The sequence below is a fragment of the Arachis hypogaea genome, chromosome 7 (assembly GCF_003086295.3).
Source record: "Arachis hypogaea cultivar Tifrunner chromosome 7, arahy.Tifrunner.gnm2.J5K5, whole genome shotgun sequence".
NCBI lineage: Eukaryota > Viridiplantae > Streptophyta > Magnoliopsida > Fabales > Fabaceae > Arachis > Arachis hypogaea.
The window spans coordinates 26,968,305-26,987,925 of record NC_092042.1 but is presented as its reverse complement, the minus strand read 5'-3'; the positions used below and the strand labels follow the sequence as shown (position 1 = coordinate 26,987,925).

At 37.3% G+C, this 19,621-nt stretch overlaps 1 protein-coding gene and 1 non-coding gene across 2 annotated transcripts; both read right to left on the bottom strand.

The window, feature by feature from the left end:
* Nucleotides 1–4,455: 4,455 nt before the first annotated feature.
* Nucleotides 4,456–5,241, bottom strand: LOC114924246 (protein FAR1-RELATED SEQUENCE 5-like). The gene has a single exon (XM_029288151.1). It carries the CDS (start codon nt 5,239–5,241, stop codon nt 4,456–4,458), a length of 786 nt encoding a protein of 261 aa, XP_029143984.1.
* A 4,021-nt stretch (nt 5,242–9,262) lies between these two features.
* LOC112704754 (small nucleolar RNA R71) lies at nt 9,263–9,367 on the bottom strand. Its single transcript, XR_003155362.1, has one exon. It is a non-coding gene; the product is annotated as a small nucleolar RNA R71 (small nucleolar RNA).
* Nucleotides 9,368–19,621: the final 10,254 nt, after the last annotated feature.

Sequence of the window (19,621 nt, the reverse complement as noted above, 5' to 3'; positions counted from 1 at the left end):
TTTCAGCGGCTAATTTGGGGTCTATGCTTCAGCTCAAAATGCTTTATGCAATGATGACTTCTCTGACATTTGGACCCTTACGACAGTTCATTCCTGAAGACATGGGTAGGTGGCCGATACGGAGAGGAAATGAGATACCAAATTGCAATAACAGGTGCATCTTATTTTTTGCATATTGGGTCTGTATATGGGAACATTGTGTTACTGTCAGGTGTAATCCGTTTGCGATTTGCATTTTGCAGTGATAGTTCTGCTGCCTGGGTGATACAATGGCTCCACCCTGAAGGTTCCTTCAACCTGTATGAAATTAGTGGCGTTGTAAGTACATGCATATGAATGTAAGTAAAATGTGTCCATATGCAGTAATTTACATCCCCATAATGTTTGTGTTTCGCAGCTTTAGGATTCTATACTCCGCGGCAGAACGGCCGTCTCCCTTGCGGGTGGACCCTTTAATGCAATCGGCAGCTTGGTTAGGATGTGGGCAGATCAGTGGCAGCGACGACGAACACCGTGAAATCAGCTTCTTCGCAGGACGTACTTATCGACAGAACAGGGGAGCACATGGTGGGCCAAGGCAATCAATTACTTGTGGACAGAATAAGGTTCTGTGGGACTGCAACATGCCCCCAGAATCATTTAGTTTGTCACTTTTGGTATTAGTCAGCGTTATGTACTGCCTTAACTTTCAAACCGAATTAACTAGTTTATTAGAACAATGTCTAAGATAATTATAATTTAAGGAAAAGTGTAATCAGGTGTGGCTTGTTGCAATTAATGCTCTGCTGTGATAGTTGACTCTAACTTGTTTGTCCTATGTTGGGATTGTCTTTATGACAGTATGTGCAGTGATAATTGGGGAAAAGTTAAGGATGAAACAAAATGAAGGCTGCAGAGAGTCCTTCTTTGCTCCCGCCGAGATTTCTAATGCAGCAGTATTAGCTTATTCGTATTTTTTTGGGTGGTTGAAACTAACTTCTTGTCGCTTTAAACCCACACCAGAATAACCAGTTAAAATTTTTTTGGATATATATGTATGCAGTTTCGAACTAAAGTGTAACTACATCAGGGTTGCCACTCCTCCCAAAAAATATAATAACCCCGTTTTTTCAATAATAATAAAAAATAACTCTCGTGTATATTGTGGGCGCTAATAGTAGGCGTATAGCGTCCTGTTCTCTAGTATGAAAATAAAAAAACCAAACATTTGTGGAACATGCTAATATGTGCAAGAATATTAAGCGAAACAGTATCTAAATCATATTTGCATAGTTTAGTGCACATGCATAACTGTGTATAACATGCAATTGTTAACCCGTATAAATGGTTTAATGCATACATGCACACTGTAATACATCGTTTAATATCGGTGCATTAGTATGTTTTCCATGAACCCAACCAAGCTTGCCTTTGTCTTGGCATGCATGACGAAAATTTGGACATTTGATTAAAGTATGATTGACCTTCCCTCCTGCTCTGAGCCCATCCTTGTCCAATGCATTGACAATGACCAGTGAGCAACTCTGGGAGTCATTCACCTTAGTAGTAACTTCTTGATGGAAACTTTATACGATATTCAGACACAGCGTATACTGGAATGGAACTCCGTTAAAAAGATAGATTACGCGAGATAACAAAATATTGGTTTCCTTCGGTTTAAAAGGCTTGTAACACAACAGGCGTAGACCACCCATATTACTCCCACTAACTTAGTCTTTCTCTGAAAAACAACCTTCAATAACATGGCTGTTGTCGAGTCACCACCTGTCGATGGCCACTTCGAGATGACCGACGATTTACCCGATATCCCCGGCAGAGAGACGTTGACCCAGCCACCACAAACTATAAGTACGATGGTTAGCCGCCGCATATTGGATACGTACTAAGGATGGGTAAATGTAGATCATCTATATATGGTAACGGCTTCTTTTTTTCAAGATCTTTTGTACAACGGTGACCTAGCCACCAGCTTAAGAATCTTGTCAAGACCGTGCAAGACATGTCATCCAAGGTTGATGAATGCGAGGGTGGTCAACAACAGTGCGACAAGGCCATGGGGCTACTGTGTTCTGTCATCGAGATGATTCAGCAGAATAGGGCGAAGTTGACATCCAATAAGACTGGGCCTGAGCTGCGAGTATGTGCCATTTGCAAGAGAATGTGAGCCGAGAAAGAGGCCTCTGACGTAAATGGTCTCTTTGGCGACAACACTCTCACCTTCATAAAAATATATACCTCCATCTACGGCGACCCTGACGACCACGACACACCAGTTCTCGATGGTAACATTTCCCTGAAGGGTGCGACAAACTGCTAAATCTAGACAAGTGTTAGTGGAAACTGGGGTTCGAAGGTAACCAGTCATATTTTCCAAAAGATAATGTATATCATGTCACAGTTTGTTATTCAGTTATATGTTCAGTTATTCAATATGAGTATAGCCATTATTTGTCATCTTTCGTTCCCTCAATAAAGCCGACATCTTCTACAAATAGAATATCGGATGCTTCTAAAGATATTGTCTTCATCCTATTAGGTATAAGTTGTTTTGCAAATATTTCAATTTTGTGTGGTTTCTCGTTGGTATAAGTTAAATAATTTTTTACATGAGATTTATTTATAAATTTCTTGGCCAATATCCCAAATTTTACTTCGTCGTCGATGGTATTAATATATCTATCGCCGTTTTAAAAAAATATAGAAGGCCTTTTTTTGTGCTAATATTTGTGGCCCACTCGGTTGGCGTTCTGGCCCAAACAATAACCTATAATTGATATAGGTTGTAGGGGACGGTTCCTCGTCTCATACAAGACAACCGTCACATTCACGCCGTATTGCAGTTCCCAATCTTATCTCAGGTAATGAGCTCCATTTTCCATCTCAACAGAGAGCATCCTCCTTCTTTCAGGGGAGAATTTATCCGACAACTCAGTCATGCCGGATCCGCCACATTTCCTGTTGATTAGTCGACCGACGAAGATACAGAGGAAAAGTGTCGGGAACTCCAATCCGTTGTTCTCGCGAAAGGGCACTGTTGGCAACGGCTTGAAATACATCATGGAAGGGGACATCCATCATGGGAAGGAACTGGCTCCAAATCGCCCTACTGGAATGGGTACTTCGGTGCAAAAGGCCCCACCACCCAACTCACTGAAGCTGTTCGGAAGCCAGCTTAACACTGCGAAAGCACCAAACACAACACTAAGCGACTTCCAAATTAAGGTCTCCATATATGCATTTAACCTTAAGGCAGACTCAATGTAAGCATTTTTATATTGTATTGTCTTCACTATGGAATTGGTTGTATGGCCCAGTTAATCGCAGATTTGGTGCAGGGAGGAGTTAGTCAAATTGGGAGATATAATCGTCAGGAGAAAAGAACTCCTCACACTCTGCCCAGGGAAAATGCTTGACGATATCATTATCTATGCTCTGGCCATGAGACTAACTTTGGGGACTCAGACTTCGGATGGGCCAACTATTTGGTGCCTACCCCCTTCATTCGCAATACATCTCACATAACTTACATTGTAATCTGCATTAGCCGTAGTTGTGCTTAGACCTCAGTGACATGTGAACCCACTCTTTTGAATTTGAATTCATTGTATAACTGCTATTTTTGTGAAATGAATTAGTATGTTTTGGGCCTAATTAACATTATGGTGTGAATCACGCTTTCCTGGCCAGATCAACGTAATAATATAAGCCCAATAACCACTACTTACTCAGATACTCCTTTATGCCCACAATATATGGTTCGATCAGTTTGTTTTACAAATGGAATGGGTAAAGCATTTTAATAAAGACTGATCCAACAAAAAAATTGTTTTCAAAACGAAACTCTCGGCCAAAAAACAAAAAAAACTTAATGTGATCCATCAGGCACGAAACCTTTTGGCTTGTAGATGATGCCTACATCGACGGGTGATGGCACATAATCCTAACGATTGGAAGTCTCACTACATTAATTAGATAGGATTCACCCATCATATTCGTCCGATTTACACGTTATCCATTGTGTTGATGTTCTGGTAAGTTGTGACTCTCAAATTTTTCCTTTTTCTCAGTGGTGCCTTGATGAAAAAATGGCCGCAGGTAAGGTGAGATCCCCGCGTGCACAAGGGCTGAACGATGTGAAAGATGACGTGGTTAGGGTAATCAAAGTGGCAGGAGAGCCGTCGCGACCGATGGTAGGTTACAACTTCCTCTTCTATTTTATCCAATTTTTGTGACTCTACTCTCCACATTTAGTTCTATCTGTTACGCTCTGTCTTAATATACTCATATCTGCAGTGTTTACCATTAACAAATGGTTTCCTCCCCAATGCTAGCAACCATATCTACATCACAGTCGCTGACGAATCAGAGCGAACGTACAAGATTGCATGCAGTCCGAAAGGGTTGGGAGAGATCACTCTAGGGAGGGGATGGCAAAGGTTTTATCATGACTACAAGCTACAACCTTATGGAGTGTGCTTCCCTGGACCTCATTTGCGATATGCGACACATAAACTGCCCAACAAAGTCCCTCAAATTATGGCGAGATTGGAAAAATTTAGCGAGCATTGAGTGCAACCTTTCACACCTTGACGTTGTACGAAAACCACCAAAGAAGTTACCATGTATATATGCAGTTGCCCACATACTTCTCCTAGAGTAAAGGTCAGAAACCCATTGATTATCAAACAGACCCAGCGCATAGACCATATAATGCCAATGATCTTCAAACTCTGAAATCTCATAATCGAACAGCATGCATTTCTTAAATTCAGAAGTAAATGTAGGGTTATTTAGGTTAGAAGTGGCATTCCTCAGTAGATGTGCCACACACACAAACGGTGATAGGCCCCAGAAAATAAACACCGCTTCGATTGCGTTTTTCATCGTTCCATGCCCATCTATTATCACACACCCAAGTGCTTTACCCTTCATGGCGTCCAGGAACTGTTGCAGCAACCAAGTGTAAGTCTGCTCATTCTCATTTGCAACTAGCGCAGCGGCAAACACAATTGTTTGGTTATGGTGATTGACTCCAGAAAACACAACCAGTGGACACATATAGTTATTCTTCCGATATGTCGCATCAAATGCCATGACATCCCCAAACAAACTATAATCTAGCTGACTGTAATTATCCGACCAAAACAGGTGTACCAAACGACTGTCCTTGTCTGCCAAATAATGCATAAACATTCCTGGATTCGCCTGTGCTGTTGATTCCAAGAACTTAAGGCAAGCCATGGCATCTCCGCCAATGAGCCTTTGTTGCTTGCTGATGAGCGGATAATATATACGCTTTTTGGCATTATTTTTAGATAGTTTTTAGTATAATCTAGCTACTTTTAGGGATGTTTTCATTAGTTTTTATGCTAAATTCACATTTCTGGACTTTAATGTGAGTTTGTGTGTTTTTTTGTGATTTCAGGTAATTTCTGGCTGAAATTGAGGGACCTGAGTAAAACTCTGATAAAAGGCTGACAAAGGACTGCTGATGCTGTTGGATTCTGACCTCCCTGCACTTTCAACGGCGTTGGAAAGTAGACATCCAGAGCTTTCTAGAAATATATAATAGTCCATACTTTATTCGAGATTAGACAACATAAACTGGCGCTCAACGCCAGTTCCATGCTGCATTCTGGAGTCAAACGCCAGAAACACGTCACGAACCAGAGTTGAACGCCAAAAACACGTTACAACTTGGTGTTCAACTCCAAAAGAAGCCTCAGCTCATGTAAAGTTCAAAGCTCAGCCCAAGCACACACCAAGTGGACCCCGGAAGTGGATTTCTGCATCAATTACTTACTTATGTAAACCCTAGTAGCTAGTCTAGTATAAATAGAACATTTTACTATTGTATTCAGTGTCTTTGGATAGGTCTTTGATTGTATTTTCGATCTTTTGATCACGTTTGGGGGCTGGCCATTCGGCCATGCATGGACCTTCATCACTTATGTATTTTTAACGGTGGAGTTTCTACACACCATAGATTAAGGGTGTGGAGCTCTGGTGTACCTCAAGTTTCAATGCAATTACTACTATTTTCTATTCAATTCCGCTTGTTCTTATTCTAATATATTCGTTGCACTTCAACATGATGAATGTGATGATCCGTGACACTCATCATCATTCTCACCTATGAACGCGTGACTGACAACCACTTCCGTTCTACCTTAGACCGAGCGCATATCTTTTGGATTCCTTAATCAGAATCTTCGTGGTATAAGCTAGATTGAAGGCGGCATTCATGAGAATCCGAAAAGTCTAAACCTTGTCTGTGGTATTCCAATAGGATTCAGGGATTGAATGACTGTGATGAGCTTCAAACTCGCGATTGTTGGGCGTGATGACAAACGCAAAAGAATCAAGGGATTCTATTCCAACATGATCGAGAACCGACAGATGATTAGCTGTGCCGTGACAGAGCATTTGGACCTTTTTCACTGAGAGGATGGGATGTAGCCATTGACAACGATGATGCCTTACATACAGCTTGCCATGGAAAGGAATAAGAAGGATTGAAGGAAGACAGTAGAAAAGCAGAGAACCAACAGGGACAAGCACCTCCACACACTTATCTGAAATTCCCACTATTGAATTACATAAGTAACTCTATCTTTATTTTCTGTTTTATTTATTATTCGAAAACTCCATAACATTTACTATCCGCCTAACTGAGATTTACAAGATGGCTATAGCTTGCTTCATACCAACAATCTCCGTGGGATCGACCCTTACTCACGTAAGGTATTACTTGGACGACCCAGTGCTCTTGCTGGTTAGTTGTGCGGAGTTGTGACTAAGTGTGATTCACGTTTGAGAGCGCTACCAAGTTTTTGGCGCTATTGTTGATGATCACAATTTCGTGCACCAAGTTTTTGGCGCCGTTGCCGGGGATTGTTCGAGTATGGACAACTGACAGTTCATCTTGTTGCTCAGATTAGGTAATTTTCTTTTTATTTTTCTTTTCAAAAAGTTTTCAAAAATATTTTTCAAAATTTTTTCCTTTGTTTTTGAAAATTATTCCAATATTTTTAAGAATGAATTCTAGTGTTTCATAAAGTATGTTGAAGCTTGGCTGGCTGTAAAGCCATGTCTAACTCAATTGGATTGAGACTTCAAAACCATCAGCATAAAGGCAAGTTAATTGGAATATCAGTGGTTACATGCCTGATTTATATCTTCTAAATCTGGCTGGCTATTAAGCCATGCCCAACCCTTGGATTGGAGCTTTAGGCTAATATTGAAGGACTCCTGGAATTCTTATTAAAAATTTTGAATCTCTTAATTTCTTTTCCTATATGTTTTTTTCGGAAAAAAATAAAAGAAAATACAAAAAAAATCATAAAATCATGAAAATCAAAAATATTTTGTGTTTCTTGTTTGAGTCTAGTGTCAATTTTTAAAGTTTGGTGTCTATTGCATGTTCATCTTATTCTTGCACTCTTATTTTCGAAAATTCATGCATTGATAGTGTTCTTCATGATCTTCAAGTTGTTCTTGGTAAGTCTTCTTGCTTGATCTTGATATTTTCTTGTTTTGTGTCTTTTATTGTTTCTCATGTGCATTTTTGCATTCATAGTGTCTAAGCATTTAAGATTTCTAAGTTTGGTGTCTTGCATGTTTTCTTTGCATCAATAATTTTTCAAAAATATGTTCTTGATGTTCATCATGATCTTCAAAGTGTTCTTGGTGTTCATCTTGACATTCATAGTGTTCTTGCATGCATCATTGGTTTTGATCCAAAATTTTCATGTTTTGGGTCATAATTGTGTTTTTCTCTCTTCTCATTAAAAATTCAAAAATAAAATAATATCTTCTCCTTTTTTCTCTCAAAATTTCGAAAATTTGAGTTGACTTAGTCAAAAAAATTTTAAAATTAGTTGTTTCTTGTAAGTCAAGTCAAATTTTCAAATTTTAAAAATCTTATCTTTTCAAAACTTTTTCAAAAATAAAATCTTTTTCATTTTTTTATTAATTTTCGAAATTTATTTTTTAAATTATTTTTCAAAAATCTTTTTCTTAATTTTATCTTTATTTTCAAAAATTATGCTAACAATTAATATGATTGATTCAAAAATTTGAAGTTTGTTACTTTCTTGTTAAGAAATGTTCAATCTTTAAATTCTAGAATCTTATCTTTTAGTTTCTTGTTAGTAAAGTAATCAATTTTAATTTTAATCATATCTTTTTATCTTATCTTTTATATCATATCTTTTTCGAAATTTTATCTTTTTCAAAAATTTGATTTTAAAATATCTTTTCTAACTTCTTATCTTCTTATCTTTTCAAATTTGATTTTCAAATCTTTTTCAACTAACTATTTGACTTTTTGTTTGTTTCTTATCTTTTTCAAAACCACCTAACAACTTTTCTCTCTCTCTAACTTTCGAAAATACCTCCCTCTTTTTCAAAAATTCTTTTTTAATTAATTAATTAATTGTTTTAAATTTTAATTTTAATTTTATTTCTTATTTTTATTTTCGAAAATCATTTAACTCCTTTTCAAAATTTAATTTCGAAAATTTCTCCCTCTCTCATCTTTTCCTATTTATTTATTCATTTACTAACACCTCTCTTCACTTCTCTTCATCTCAAATCACTGCCCCTATCCTTACCCTTGTGTTTGGATTCTCCTTTCTTTATTCCCTTCTTCTTCTACTAAAAATAAGGAACCTCTTTACTGTGACATAGAGGATTCCTTTTTTTTTGTTCTCTTCTCTTTCATATGAGCAGGAACAAGGAAAAAGACATTCTTGATGAAGCTGATCTAGAACCTGAAAGGACTCTGAAGAGAAAACTAAGAGAAGCCAAATTACAACAATCCAGAGACAACCTTACTGAAATTTTCGAACAAGAGAAGGAGATGGCAGCCGAACCTAACAACAATAATGCAAGGAGTATGCTTGGTGATTATACTACACCTACTTCCAAGTTTGATGGAAGAAGCATCTCAATTCCTGCCATTGGAGCAAACAATTTTGAGCTGAAACCTCAACTAGTTTCTCTAATGCAACAGAACTGCAAGTTTCATAGACTTCCATCAGAAGATCCCTACCAGTTTTTAACTGAGTTCTTGCAGATCTGTGAGACTATTAAGACTAATAGAGTAGATCCTGAAGTCTACAGGCTCATGCTTTTCCCTTTTGCTGTAAGAGACAGAGCTAGAGCATGGTTGGACTCTCAACCTAAAGATAGCCTGGACTCCTGGGATAAGCTGGTCACGGCCTTCTTGGCTAAGTTCTTTCCTCCTTAAAAGCTGAGCAAGCTTAGAGTGGATGTTTAGACCTTCAAACAAAAAGATGGTGAATCCCTCTATGAAGCTTGGGAAAGATACAAAAAAGATGACCAAAAGATGTCCTTCTGACATGTTTTCAGAATGGACCATGATAGATATATTCTATTATGATCTATCTGAGTTCTCTAAGATGTCATTGGACTATTCTGTAGGTGGATCCATTCACCTAAAGAAAACGCCTGCAGAAGCTCAGGAACTTATTGACATGGTTGCAAATAACCAGTTCATGTACACTTCTGAGAGGAATTCCATGAATAATGGGACGCCTCAAAGGAAGGGAGTTCTTAAAATTGATGCTCTGAATGCCATTTTGGCTCAGAACAAAATGTTGACTCAGCAAGTCAACATGATTTCTCAAAGTCTGAATGGATGGCAAAACGTATCCAACAGCACTAAAGAGGCATCTTCTGAAGAAGAAGCTTATGATCCTGAAAACCCTGCAATGGCAGAGGTAAATTATATGGGTCAACCTTATGGAAACACCTATAATTCATCATAGAGAAATCATCCAAATTTCTCATGGAAGGATCAACAAAAGCCTCAACAAGGCTTTAATAATGGTGGAAGAAATAGGCTCAGTAATATCAAGCCTTATCCATCATCTTCTCAACAACAGACAGAGAATTATAAACAGAGTACCTCTAACTTAGCAAATTTAGTCTCTGATCTATCTAAGGCCACTTTAAGTTTCATGAGTGAAACAAGGTCCTCCATCAAAAATCTGGAGGCACAAGTGGGCCAGCTGAGTAAGAAAATCACTGAAACTCCTCCTAGTACTCTCCCAAGCAATACTGAAGAAAATCCCAAAAGAGAGTGCAAGGCCATTGATATAATCAATATGGCCGAACCTAGAGAGGAAGGAGAGGACGTGAATCCCAATGAGGAAGACCTCATGGGACGTCTCTCAAGCAAGAAAGAGTTCCCTATTGAGGACCCAAGGGAATCTGAGGCTCATATAGAGACCATAGAGATCCCATTAAACCTCTTTCTGCCATTCATGAGCTCTGAAGACTATTCTTCCTCTGAAGAGGATGAAGATGTAACTGGAGAGCAAGTTGCTCAATATCTAGGAGCCATCATGAAGCTGAATGCCAAGTTGTTTGGTAATGAGACTTGGGAAGGTGAACCTCCCTTGCTCATTAGTGAACTAGATACCTGGGTTCAGCAAACTTTACCTCAAAAGAGATAAGATCCTGGCAAATTCGTAATACCATGTACCATAGGCACCATGACCTTTGAGAAAGCTCTGTGTGACCTAGGGTCAGGCATAAATCTTATGCCACTCTCTGAAATAGAGAAGCTGGGGATCATTGAGGTACAGCCTGCCATATTCTCATTACAAATGGCAGACAAGTCAGTGAGACAAGCTTATGGATTGGTAGAGGACGTGTTGGTAAAGGTTGAAGGCCCTTACATCCCTGCTGATTTCATAATCTTAGACACTAGGAAGGAGGAGGATGAATGCATCATCCTTGGAAGACCTTTTCTAGCCACAGCAGGAGCTGTGACAGATGTTAACAGAGGAGAATTAGTCCTTCAATTGAATGGGGACTACCTTGTGTTTAAGGCTCAAGGATCTTCTTCTTTAACAATGGAGAGGAAGCATGAAAAGCTTCTCTCAGTACAGAGTCAAACAAAGCCCCCACAATCAAACTCTAAGTTTGGTGTTGAGAGGCCACAGTCAAACTCTAAGTTTGGTGTTGAATCCCCACATCCAAACTCTAAGTTTGGTGTTGGGAGTCTACAACATTGACCTGATCACCTGTGAGGCTCCATGAGAGCCCACTGTCAAGCTATTGACATTAAAGAAGCGCTTATTGGGAGGCAACCCAATTTTTATTTATCTAATTTTATTTTATTTTCATTGTTCTTTTATGTTTTCTTAGGTTCATAATCATGTAGAGTCACAAAAAAATATTAAAATTAAAATAGAATCAAAAACAGCAGAAGAAAAATCACACCCTGGAGGAAGGACTTACTGGCATTTAAACGCCAGTAAGGAGCATCTGGCTGGCGTTTAACGAGCATGGATCTGGCGTTGAATGCCAGAAACAAGCAGCATCCTGGCGTTTAAATACCAGGAATATACCCTGAGGAGAGCTGGCGCTGAACACCAGAAACAAGCATGCAGTTGGGCGTTGAACGCCAGAAACATGCATCACCTCGGCGTTTAAATGCCAAAATTGCATGCAAAGGCATTTTACATGCCTAATTGGTGCAGGGATGTAAATCCTTGACACTTCAGGATCTGTGGATCCCACAGGATCATCTCAGGATCTGTGGACCCCACAGGATCTCCACCTACCATATTCTCCCCTCTTCTCAACATTCATCCTCTCTTTCCAATAAACACTCTTCCCCAAAACCCTTCACCAATGACTTCAATCTCTCTTCCCAATTACCCCCTTCACCACTCACATCCATCCACTCTTTCCCATAAACCCCACCTACCTTCAAAATTAAAAATTTCTTTTCCACCCAAACCCACCCTAAATAGCCGAACCTACTCCCTCTCCTCTCACTATATAAACCCCTCTATTCTCCTTAATTTTCACACAACACAAATCCCTCTCCTATACCTTGGCCGAATACACCTTTCTCCACTCTCCTCCATATTTTCTCTTCTTCTTTTCTTTTCTTTCTTCTCTTGCTCGAAGGTGAGCAATATTCTAAGTTTGGTGTGGTAAAAGCATAAGCTTTTTGTTTTTCCATTACCATTGATGGCACCTAAGGCCAGAGAAACCTCTAGAAAAGGGAAATGGAAGACAAAAGCTTCCACCTCCGAGTCATGGGAGATGGAGAGATTCATCTCTAAAGCCCATCAAGACCACTTTTATGATGTTGTGACTAAGAAGAAGGTGATCCCTGAGGTCTGTTTCAAGCTCAAGAAAAATGAGTTTCCGGAGATCCGACATGAGATTCAAAGAAGAAGTTGGGAAATTCTGACCAACCCCATTCAACAAGTCAAAATCTTGATGGTTCAAGAGTTCTATGCCAATGCATGGATCACTAGGAACCATAATCAAAGTATGAACCCGAATCCAAAGAACTATCTTACAATGGTTTGGGGGAAATACTTAGATTTTAGTCCAAAAAATGTGAGGTTGGCATTCAACTTGCCCATGATGCAAGGAGATGCACACCCCTACACAAGAAGGGTCAACTTTGATCAAAGGTTGGACCAAGTCCTTAGGGACATATGTGTTGAAGGAGCTCAATAGAAAAGAGACTCCAAAGGTAAGCCAGTTCAATTAAGAAGAATGGACCTCAAGCCTGTGGCTAGAGGATGGTTAGAGTTCATCCAACGCTCCATCATCCCCACTAGCAACCGATCTGAAGTTACTGTGGATCAAGCCATCATGATTCATAGCATCATGAATGGAGAGGAAGTAGAAGTTCATGAAGTCATCTCCCTTGAATTCTACAAAATAGCCGATAAGCCCTCTACTTTGGCAAGGCTAGCTTTTCCTCATCTTATTTGCCATCTATGTTACTCAGCTGGAGTCATCATAGAAGGAGACATCCCCATTGAGGAGGACAAGCACATCACTAAGAAAAGGATGGAGCAAACAAGAGAGCCCACTCATGGAACCCAAGAGACGCATGAGGAAGCTCATCACCAAGAAATCCCGAAGATGCCTCAAGGGATGCACTTTCCTCCCAACAACTATTGGGAACAACTCAACACTTCTCTTGAAAATTTTAGTTACAATATGGATCAATTAAGGGTGGAACATCAAGAGCACTCCATCATTCTCCATGAAATTAGAGAAGATCAAAGAGCAATGAGGGAGGAGCAACAAAAGCAAGGAAGAGACATAGAAGAACTCAAGGACATCATTGGTTCTTCAAGAAGAAAGCACCACCATCACTAAGGTGGATTCATTCCTTGTTCTTATTTTTTTTCTGTTTTTCGTTTTCTATGTTATATGTGTGTTTATGTTTTGTGTCTCTACTTCATGATCATTAGTATGTAGTAACTATGTCTTAAGGCTATAAATAATTCCATGAATCCTTCACCTCTCTAAAATAAAAAATGTTTTTAATACAAAAGAACAAGAAGTACATAAGTTTTGAATTTATCCTTGAATTTAGTTTAATTATATTGATGTGGTGACAATACTTTCTGTTTTCTGAATGAATGCTTGAAGAATGCATATTTTTGATCTTGTTGTTTATGAATATTAAAATTGTTGGATCTTGAAAAAAGAATGATGAACAAAGAGAAATGCTATTGATAATCTGAAAAATCATGAAATTGATTCTTGAAGCAAGAAAAAGCAGTGAATAGCAAAAGCTTGCGAAAAAAATTGGCGAAAAAAAGAAAAAAATTAAATTAAATAGAAAGAAAAAGAAAAAGCAAGCAGAAAAAGCCAGTAGCCCTTAAAACCAAAAGGCAGGGGTAAAAAGGATCCAAGTCTTTGAGCATCAATGGATAGGAGGGCCCAAGGAACTAAAATCCAGGCCTAAGCGGCTAAATCAAGCTGTCCCTAAACCATGTGCTTGTGGCATGCAGGTCCAAGTGAAAAGCTTGAGATTGAGTGGTTAAAGTCGTGATCCAAAGCAAAAAGAGTGTGCTTAAGAACCCTGGACACCTCTAACTGGGGACTTTAGCAAAGCTGAGTCACAATCTGAAAAGGTTCACCCAGTCATGTGTCTGTGGCATTTATGTATCCGGTGGTAATACTGGAAAGCAAAGTGCTTAGGGCCACGGCCAAGACTCATAAAAGTAGCTGTGTTCAAGAATCAACAAACTTAACTAGGAGAATCAATAACACTATTTGAAATTCTAAGTTCCTAGAGATGCCAATCATTCTAAACTTCAAAGGATAAAGTGAGATGCCAAAACTGTTCAGAAGCAAAAAGCTACAAGTCCCACTCATCTAATTAGAATTAATATTCATTGATATTCTGAGCTTCATAGTATATTCTCTTCCTTTTATCCTAATTGATTTTCAGTTGCTTGAGGACAAGCAACAATTTAAGTTTGGTGTTGTGATGAGCGGATAATTTATACGCTTTTTGGCATTGTTTTTAGATAGTTTTTAGTATAATCTAGCTACTTTTAGGGATGTTTTCATTAGTTTTTATGCTAAATTCACATTTCTGGACTTTACTATGAGTTTGTGTGTTTTTTTGTGATTTCAGGTAATTTCTGGCTGAAATTGAGGGACCTGAGCAAAACTTTGATAAAAGGTTGACAAACGACTACTGATGCTGTTGGATTCTGACCTTTCTGCACTCGAAATAGATTTTCAGGAGTTATAGAACTCCAAATCGCACGCTCTCAACCACTTTGGAAAGTAGAAATCCAGAGCTTTCCAGCAATATATAATAGTCCATACTTTATTCGATATTAGATGATGTAAACTGGCGTTCAACGCCAGTTCCATGCTGCATTCTGGAGTCAAACGCCAGAAAGACGTCACGAACCAGAGTTGAACGCCAAAAATACGTTACAACTTGGCGTTCAACTCCAAAAGAAGCCTCAGCTCGTGTAAAGTTCAAAGCTCAGCCCAAGCACATACCAAGTGGGCCCCGGGAGTGGATTTCTGCATCAATTACTTACTTCTGTAAACCCTAGTAGCTAGTCTAGTATAAATAGAACATTTTACTATTGTATTCAGTGTCTTTGGATTGGTCTTTGATTGTATTTTCGATCTTTTGATCACATTTGGGGTCTGTCCATTCGGCCATGCCTGGACCTTCATCACTTATGTATTTTTAATGGTGGAGTTTCTACACACCAAAGATTAAGGGTGTGGAGCTCTGCTGTACCTCAAGTTTCAATGCAATTACTACTATTTTCTATTCAATTCCGCTTGTTCTTATTCTAAGATATTCGTTGCACTTCAACATGATGAATGTTATGATCCGTGACACTCATCATCATTCTCACCTATGAACGTGTGACTGACAACCACTTCCGTTCTACCTTAGACCGAGCACATATCTCTTGGATTCCTTAATCAAAATCTTCGTGGTATAAGCTAGATTGATGGCGGCATTCATGAGAATCCGGAAAGTCTAAACCTTATCTGTGGTATTTCGAGTAGGATTCAGGAATTGAATGACTGTGACGAGCTTCAAACTCGCGATTGTTGGGCGTGATGACAAATGCAAAAGAATCAAGGGATTCTATTCCAACATGATTGAGAATCGACAGATGATTAGCCGTGCCGTGACAGAGCATTTGGACCTTTTTCACTGAGAGGATGGGATGTAGCCATTGACAATGGTGATGCCCTACATACAGCTTGCCATGGAAAGGAATAAGAAGGATTGAAGGAAGACAGTAGGAAAGTAGAGATCTAACAGGGACAAGCACCTCCACACACTTATCTGAAATTCCCACCATTGAATTACATGAGTAACTCTATCTTTATTTTCTGTTTTATTTATTATTTGAAAACTCCATAACATTTACTATCCGCCTAACTGAGATTTACAAGATGGCTATAGCTTGCTTCATACCAACAATCTCCGTGGGATCGACCCTTACTCACGTAAGGTATTACTTGGACGACCCAGTGCACTTGCTGGTTAGTTGTGCGGAGTTGTGACTAAGTGTGATTCATGTTTGAGAGAGCTACCATGTTTTTGGCACCATTGTTGATGATCACAATTTCGTGCACCACTTGCCTATCTGCTTATACATATTCCTCTTTAGAAATGGAAGGTTTTGGAATCCCCCGGCAGTGTGCACAAAAGATGAATAAATCTGTGGTGTTTTAATCCCAACTCTAAGCATCATGTTCATTTGTTCCAGGGCGGCTGCATCCATTTTCCTATGCCCTGATAGCATGAAAGTCAGTCTATCGTCCAGCAACTCGTGGTTGTGAATGTCCTGAAACTACGATATTATCTATCTACCACTTTCTGAGTGCACGTGGTCCCACAACGGCATCTGGTCTCCGCCTTTGGCTCACGTTTCCGTCGCATGCCGCCGTTAACGGACCCCATTTCTCTACAAATTCTTGTTGCGTAATCTCATTCCTCACATTTTGGCGAATCTTATTCTTTCTCACAGTGAAACCATTCATCTTTGCATACAAACTGTAAAACAAGAATACCACTGATCGATCTAAAAAATGGCATATCATAATCTCCTTTGCAGTTATTTCTTTGAAATTGATACACCCCAGCTCTGCAATACCATCGACTGCCCTCTCTTCCCATTTATCAAAGAAGTTGTTCCCGAAATTCTCATGTGCATCTGACTCCACCCCTAATTCCCCATCCTCAACTTCGTCACCGAATTTGTCGCCACCAGGACCAAAGGCATCACTTCCAATACCTCCCTCTTCTTCATCAGACAACAGCCGATAACATTCATCCGTCACGGATTCTCCCTCCATGCAGGCCTGCGCAGAAATGACATTCATAGATTAACATGTTTTTACATTAGAAATAATACTCTGTAACAAAAAATTGCCAAAACTCTACCATGCTTTGTATTAACTTGTTTGCCACCTAGAAATTAGATTCTGAAACAATATCACCGCCAACAGCCACAGAAATCACTCAGCCTAGATCCATTACATTTAGGGTTTCGCCGTCACTTGAAACGCTGGTTTATGGTCGTCGAGGTGCATCTTGTCGCTCTCTTAAATGGGCTAAAATTCAGTCAACAGCCCATTCATACAGGGGGGTTCGAATGAAAATATGTATAAATTTAGGTGTCATAATACTATATGTAGAACTGTACAGGCAATATTGTAAAATACCTAAAGACTTGACACCAAAGCAGAAACTTGTGTTAGTGGTCACGACGCATCTTTCTCCTCAATTGGACCGGTGCAGGTTATAACTCACCAGTTTGTTTAAACCTTTTTTAATATCATTATTAGGAATGACAATGAGTGTACATAAGGGATGTACCTCTCACTAACCTCCCATTATCAATTATGAAAATACCACCTTTTATCTCATCCTTGTTATATATTCTTATTTAATTGTGTCAGAAAGAACGGCAGATGTCCATGAGAATTCTCTTTAAATTTATTTTAAAAATTTTAACACAAAACACATAAGATAACACAAGTTAAAGTTCTAAACATAGTTTAACATAATCCAATCAAACGTTAAATATCCAACATGATGCATTAGAGAGAAATAAATTTAATAAAATTTCTTCCCACTTTATCCTTATTCAGATTTTATTATTCTAAAATTAATTTTATTATCATTTGTCTTAATTTAATTTTTTAAATATATATATAAATTAATAACAATGTAATTTTCTTCAAAGAAAGAAAATAGAATTTGAAAATTTCAACTAAATTTATAGCTTTTAATAAAATCTAGACTTATAAATGCATATGTAACATCCTAATTTTTTGAAAATTAAATATTTAAATTATTTACGAATTATTATATTTATTGAGATTTTATTTTTTAAGAAAACTATTTTATCAAAAATAATTAAATAGAATTTTTTTATTGTTAAAATTTAACTTAACTATATTTATCCTATTAATTTGAACTATTTTTTAGAAACAATTTTATTAGGTAAAATTAAATTGATTTTTATAATAATAATATTATTGTTATTTGAATTTGGTTAAATAATATTTTTTAGAAACAACTTTATTAGGTAAAATTAAATTGATTTTTATAATAATAATATTATTATTATTTGAATTTGGTTAAATAAAGGTTATTATATAATTTTTCTATAATAAGATATTTTACATAATTAATTTTATGATAACTAGAATTTAAATTAATTAGAATATTTATATAATTTTTATAATAACAAGATATTTTGAGAAAGGATAAAATTTTTGTTACTATTATTAATATTTTTTTATTCGCTTTGATTAAAATAAAGTTTAGTTAATATTATTATTATTGACTTCAAAATCCGCCGATATGAGTATATATGGGTACTCTACGGTGAGCTTAGTTTTGCTAATACTTCACCGTATATCTTTTATCGTTATATTACTAATATCATTTATATTAGTAACTCGTATATATTATTATTTGTGTTCTAATATATTCAATTTTCATAATTATCCGTTTAAGATATTTATAACTTGAATCACTGACTCAGTAGCCTTATTAAGTGACACCTAACCCACCTACATGTCACTGATTCACTTAATCATCATTAATCATTCTTTTTCCTTCATGCATGATGCATGACCGAAGCATTCCTTGTGAAAAAGAAGAAAGAAACCGTGGGAGAAAAAGAAAGACAATTCCATGTCACATAAACTTTCGGCGTTCGATTTCTTGAGATCTGTAACTCCAATAAAAAATCTAATTCGGTAAAAGTGTTTGTAACCTTCTCCTCTACACATTGGTATCACTTTTGTTTGGTAGAAGTTGACGGTGACATAACTTCCCTTCTCCTTGAGTTTGGCCAATTGGAGTTCTAAGAGGTACAGACAATTTCTGGCGTTTTTTCTTCAGCAGCTTGATCAAAAAACTTTTCCATAGTTTTTGTTGATTTTAATTTCGTACGGAGATAGGATTTTGATGATTTATCATCAGTTAAATTATTATTGGACAAGTGAATTGATATTGTGATTGATTATTGATTGAATTTAACTAAATTTATGTTGAATTTTTGTGATATATTGATATTTGTGATTAATTTGGGGTTTAGTCGGTTTACGTGCAACCAAAAACTGAATTATTTTGATGAATTTGGGGTTGAAATATTGTTGGTTGTCAAGTAGAATTAGTGAAATTTGATGATGGCATTGAGATTTAATAATAAATAAATTAATGAATTGATGACATGATTTAAAATATGAAAATGGTTTGATTTTGGAGGCGGTTTGATTTTTAATTAGTTTGATTTTATAAATATTTTGATATTAGAAATGGTTTTGATTTATTGAAAACGATTTGAAAGAGTTTGAGAAATAGTTTGGATGGGACCAGAGAAGGGTGGCAAAGTCCGAGTTTTAGGGGAGATGCTGCCGAAGTTTTGTTATTAAATTTAAGACTTTGTTTGAAATGTTATTTAGAAAAAGATTGGATTTGAGAAATTATATTATTTGATTTACTAAGAAAATATTTATGTTTCGAGCTTAATTCATTTAAGAAATGTATATGTTTTGAGTTCGATTTATTTAGAAAAGAAGTATTTTACAACTTTAAATTATTTAAAAAAAATATTATGTTTTAAGGTTGATTTAAATATGAAAAGAACCTATGTTTTGAATCTGACTTAAGAATTTCATACGGAGGAAGGAGTTTTAGTGAACTTTAAAAATAATTGAATTTTGATTGAATGATTTCATTTTACGACGTCTTGGAAAAAGTTAAAGAATTAGTTTTAAGGATGAAACTGAGATTGGTTTTAGTTTT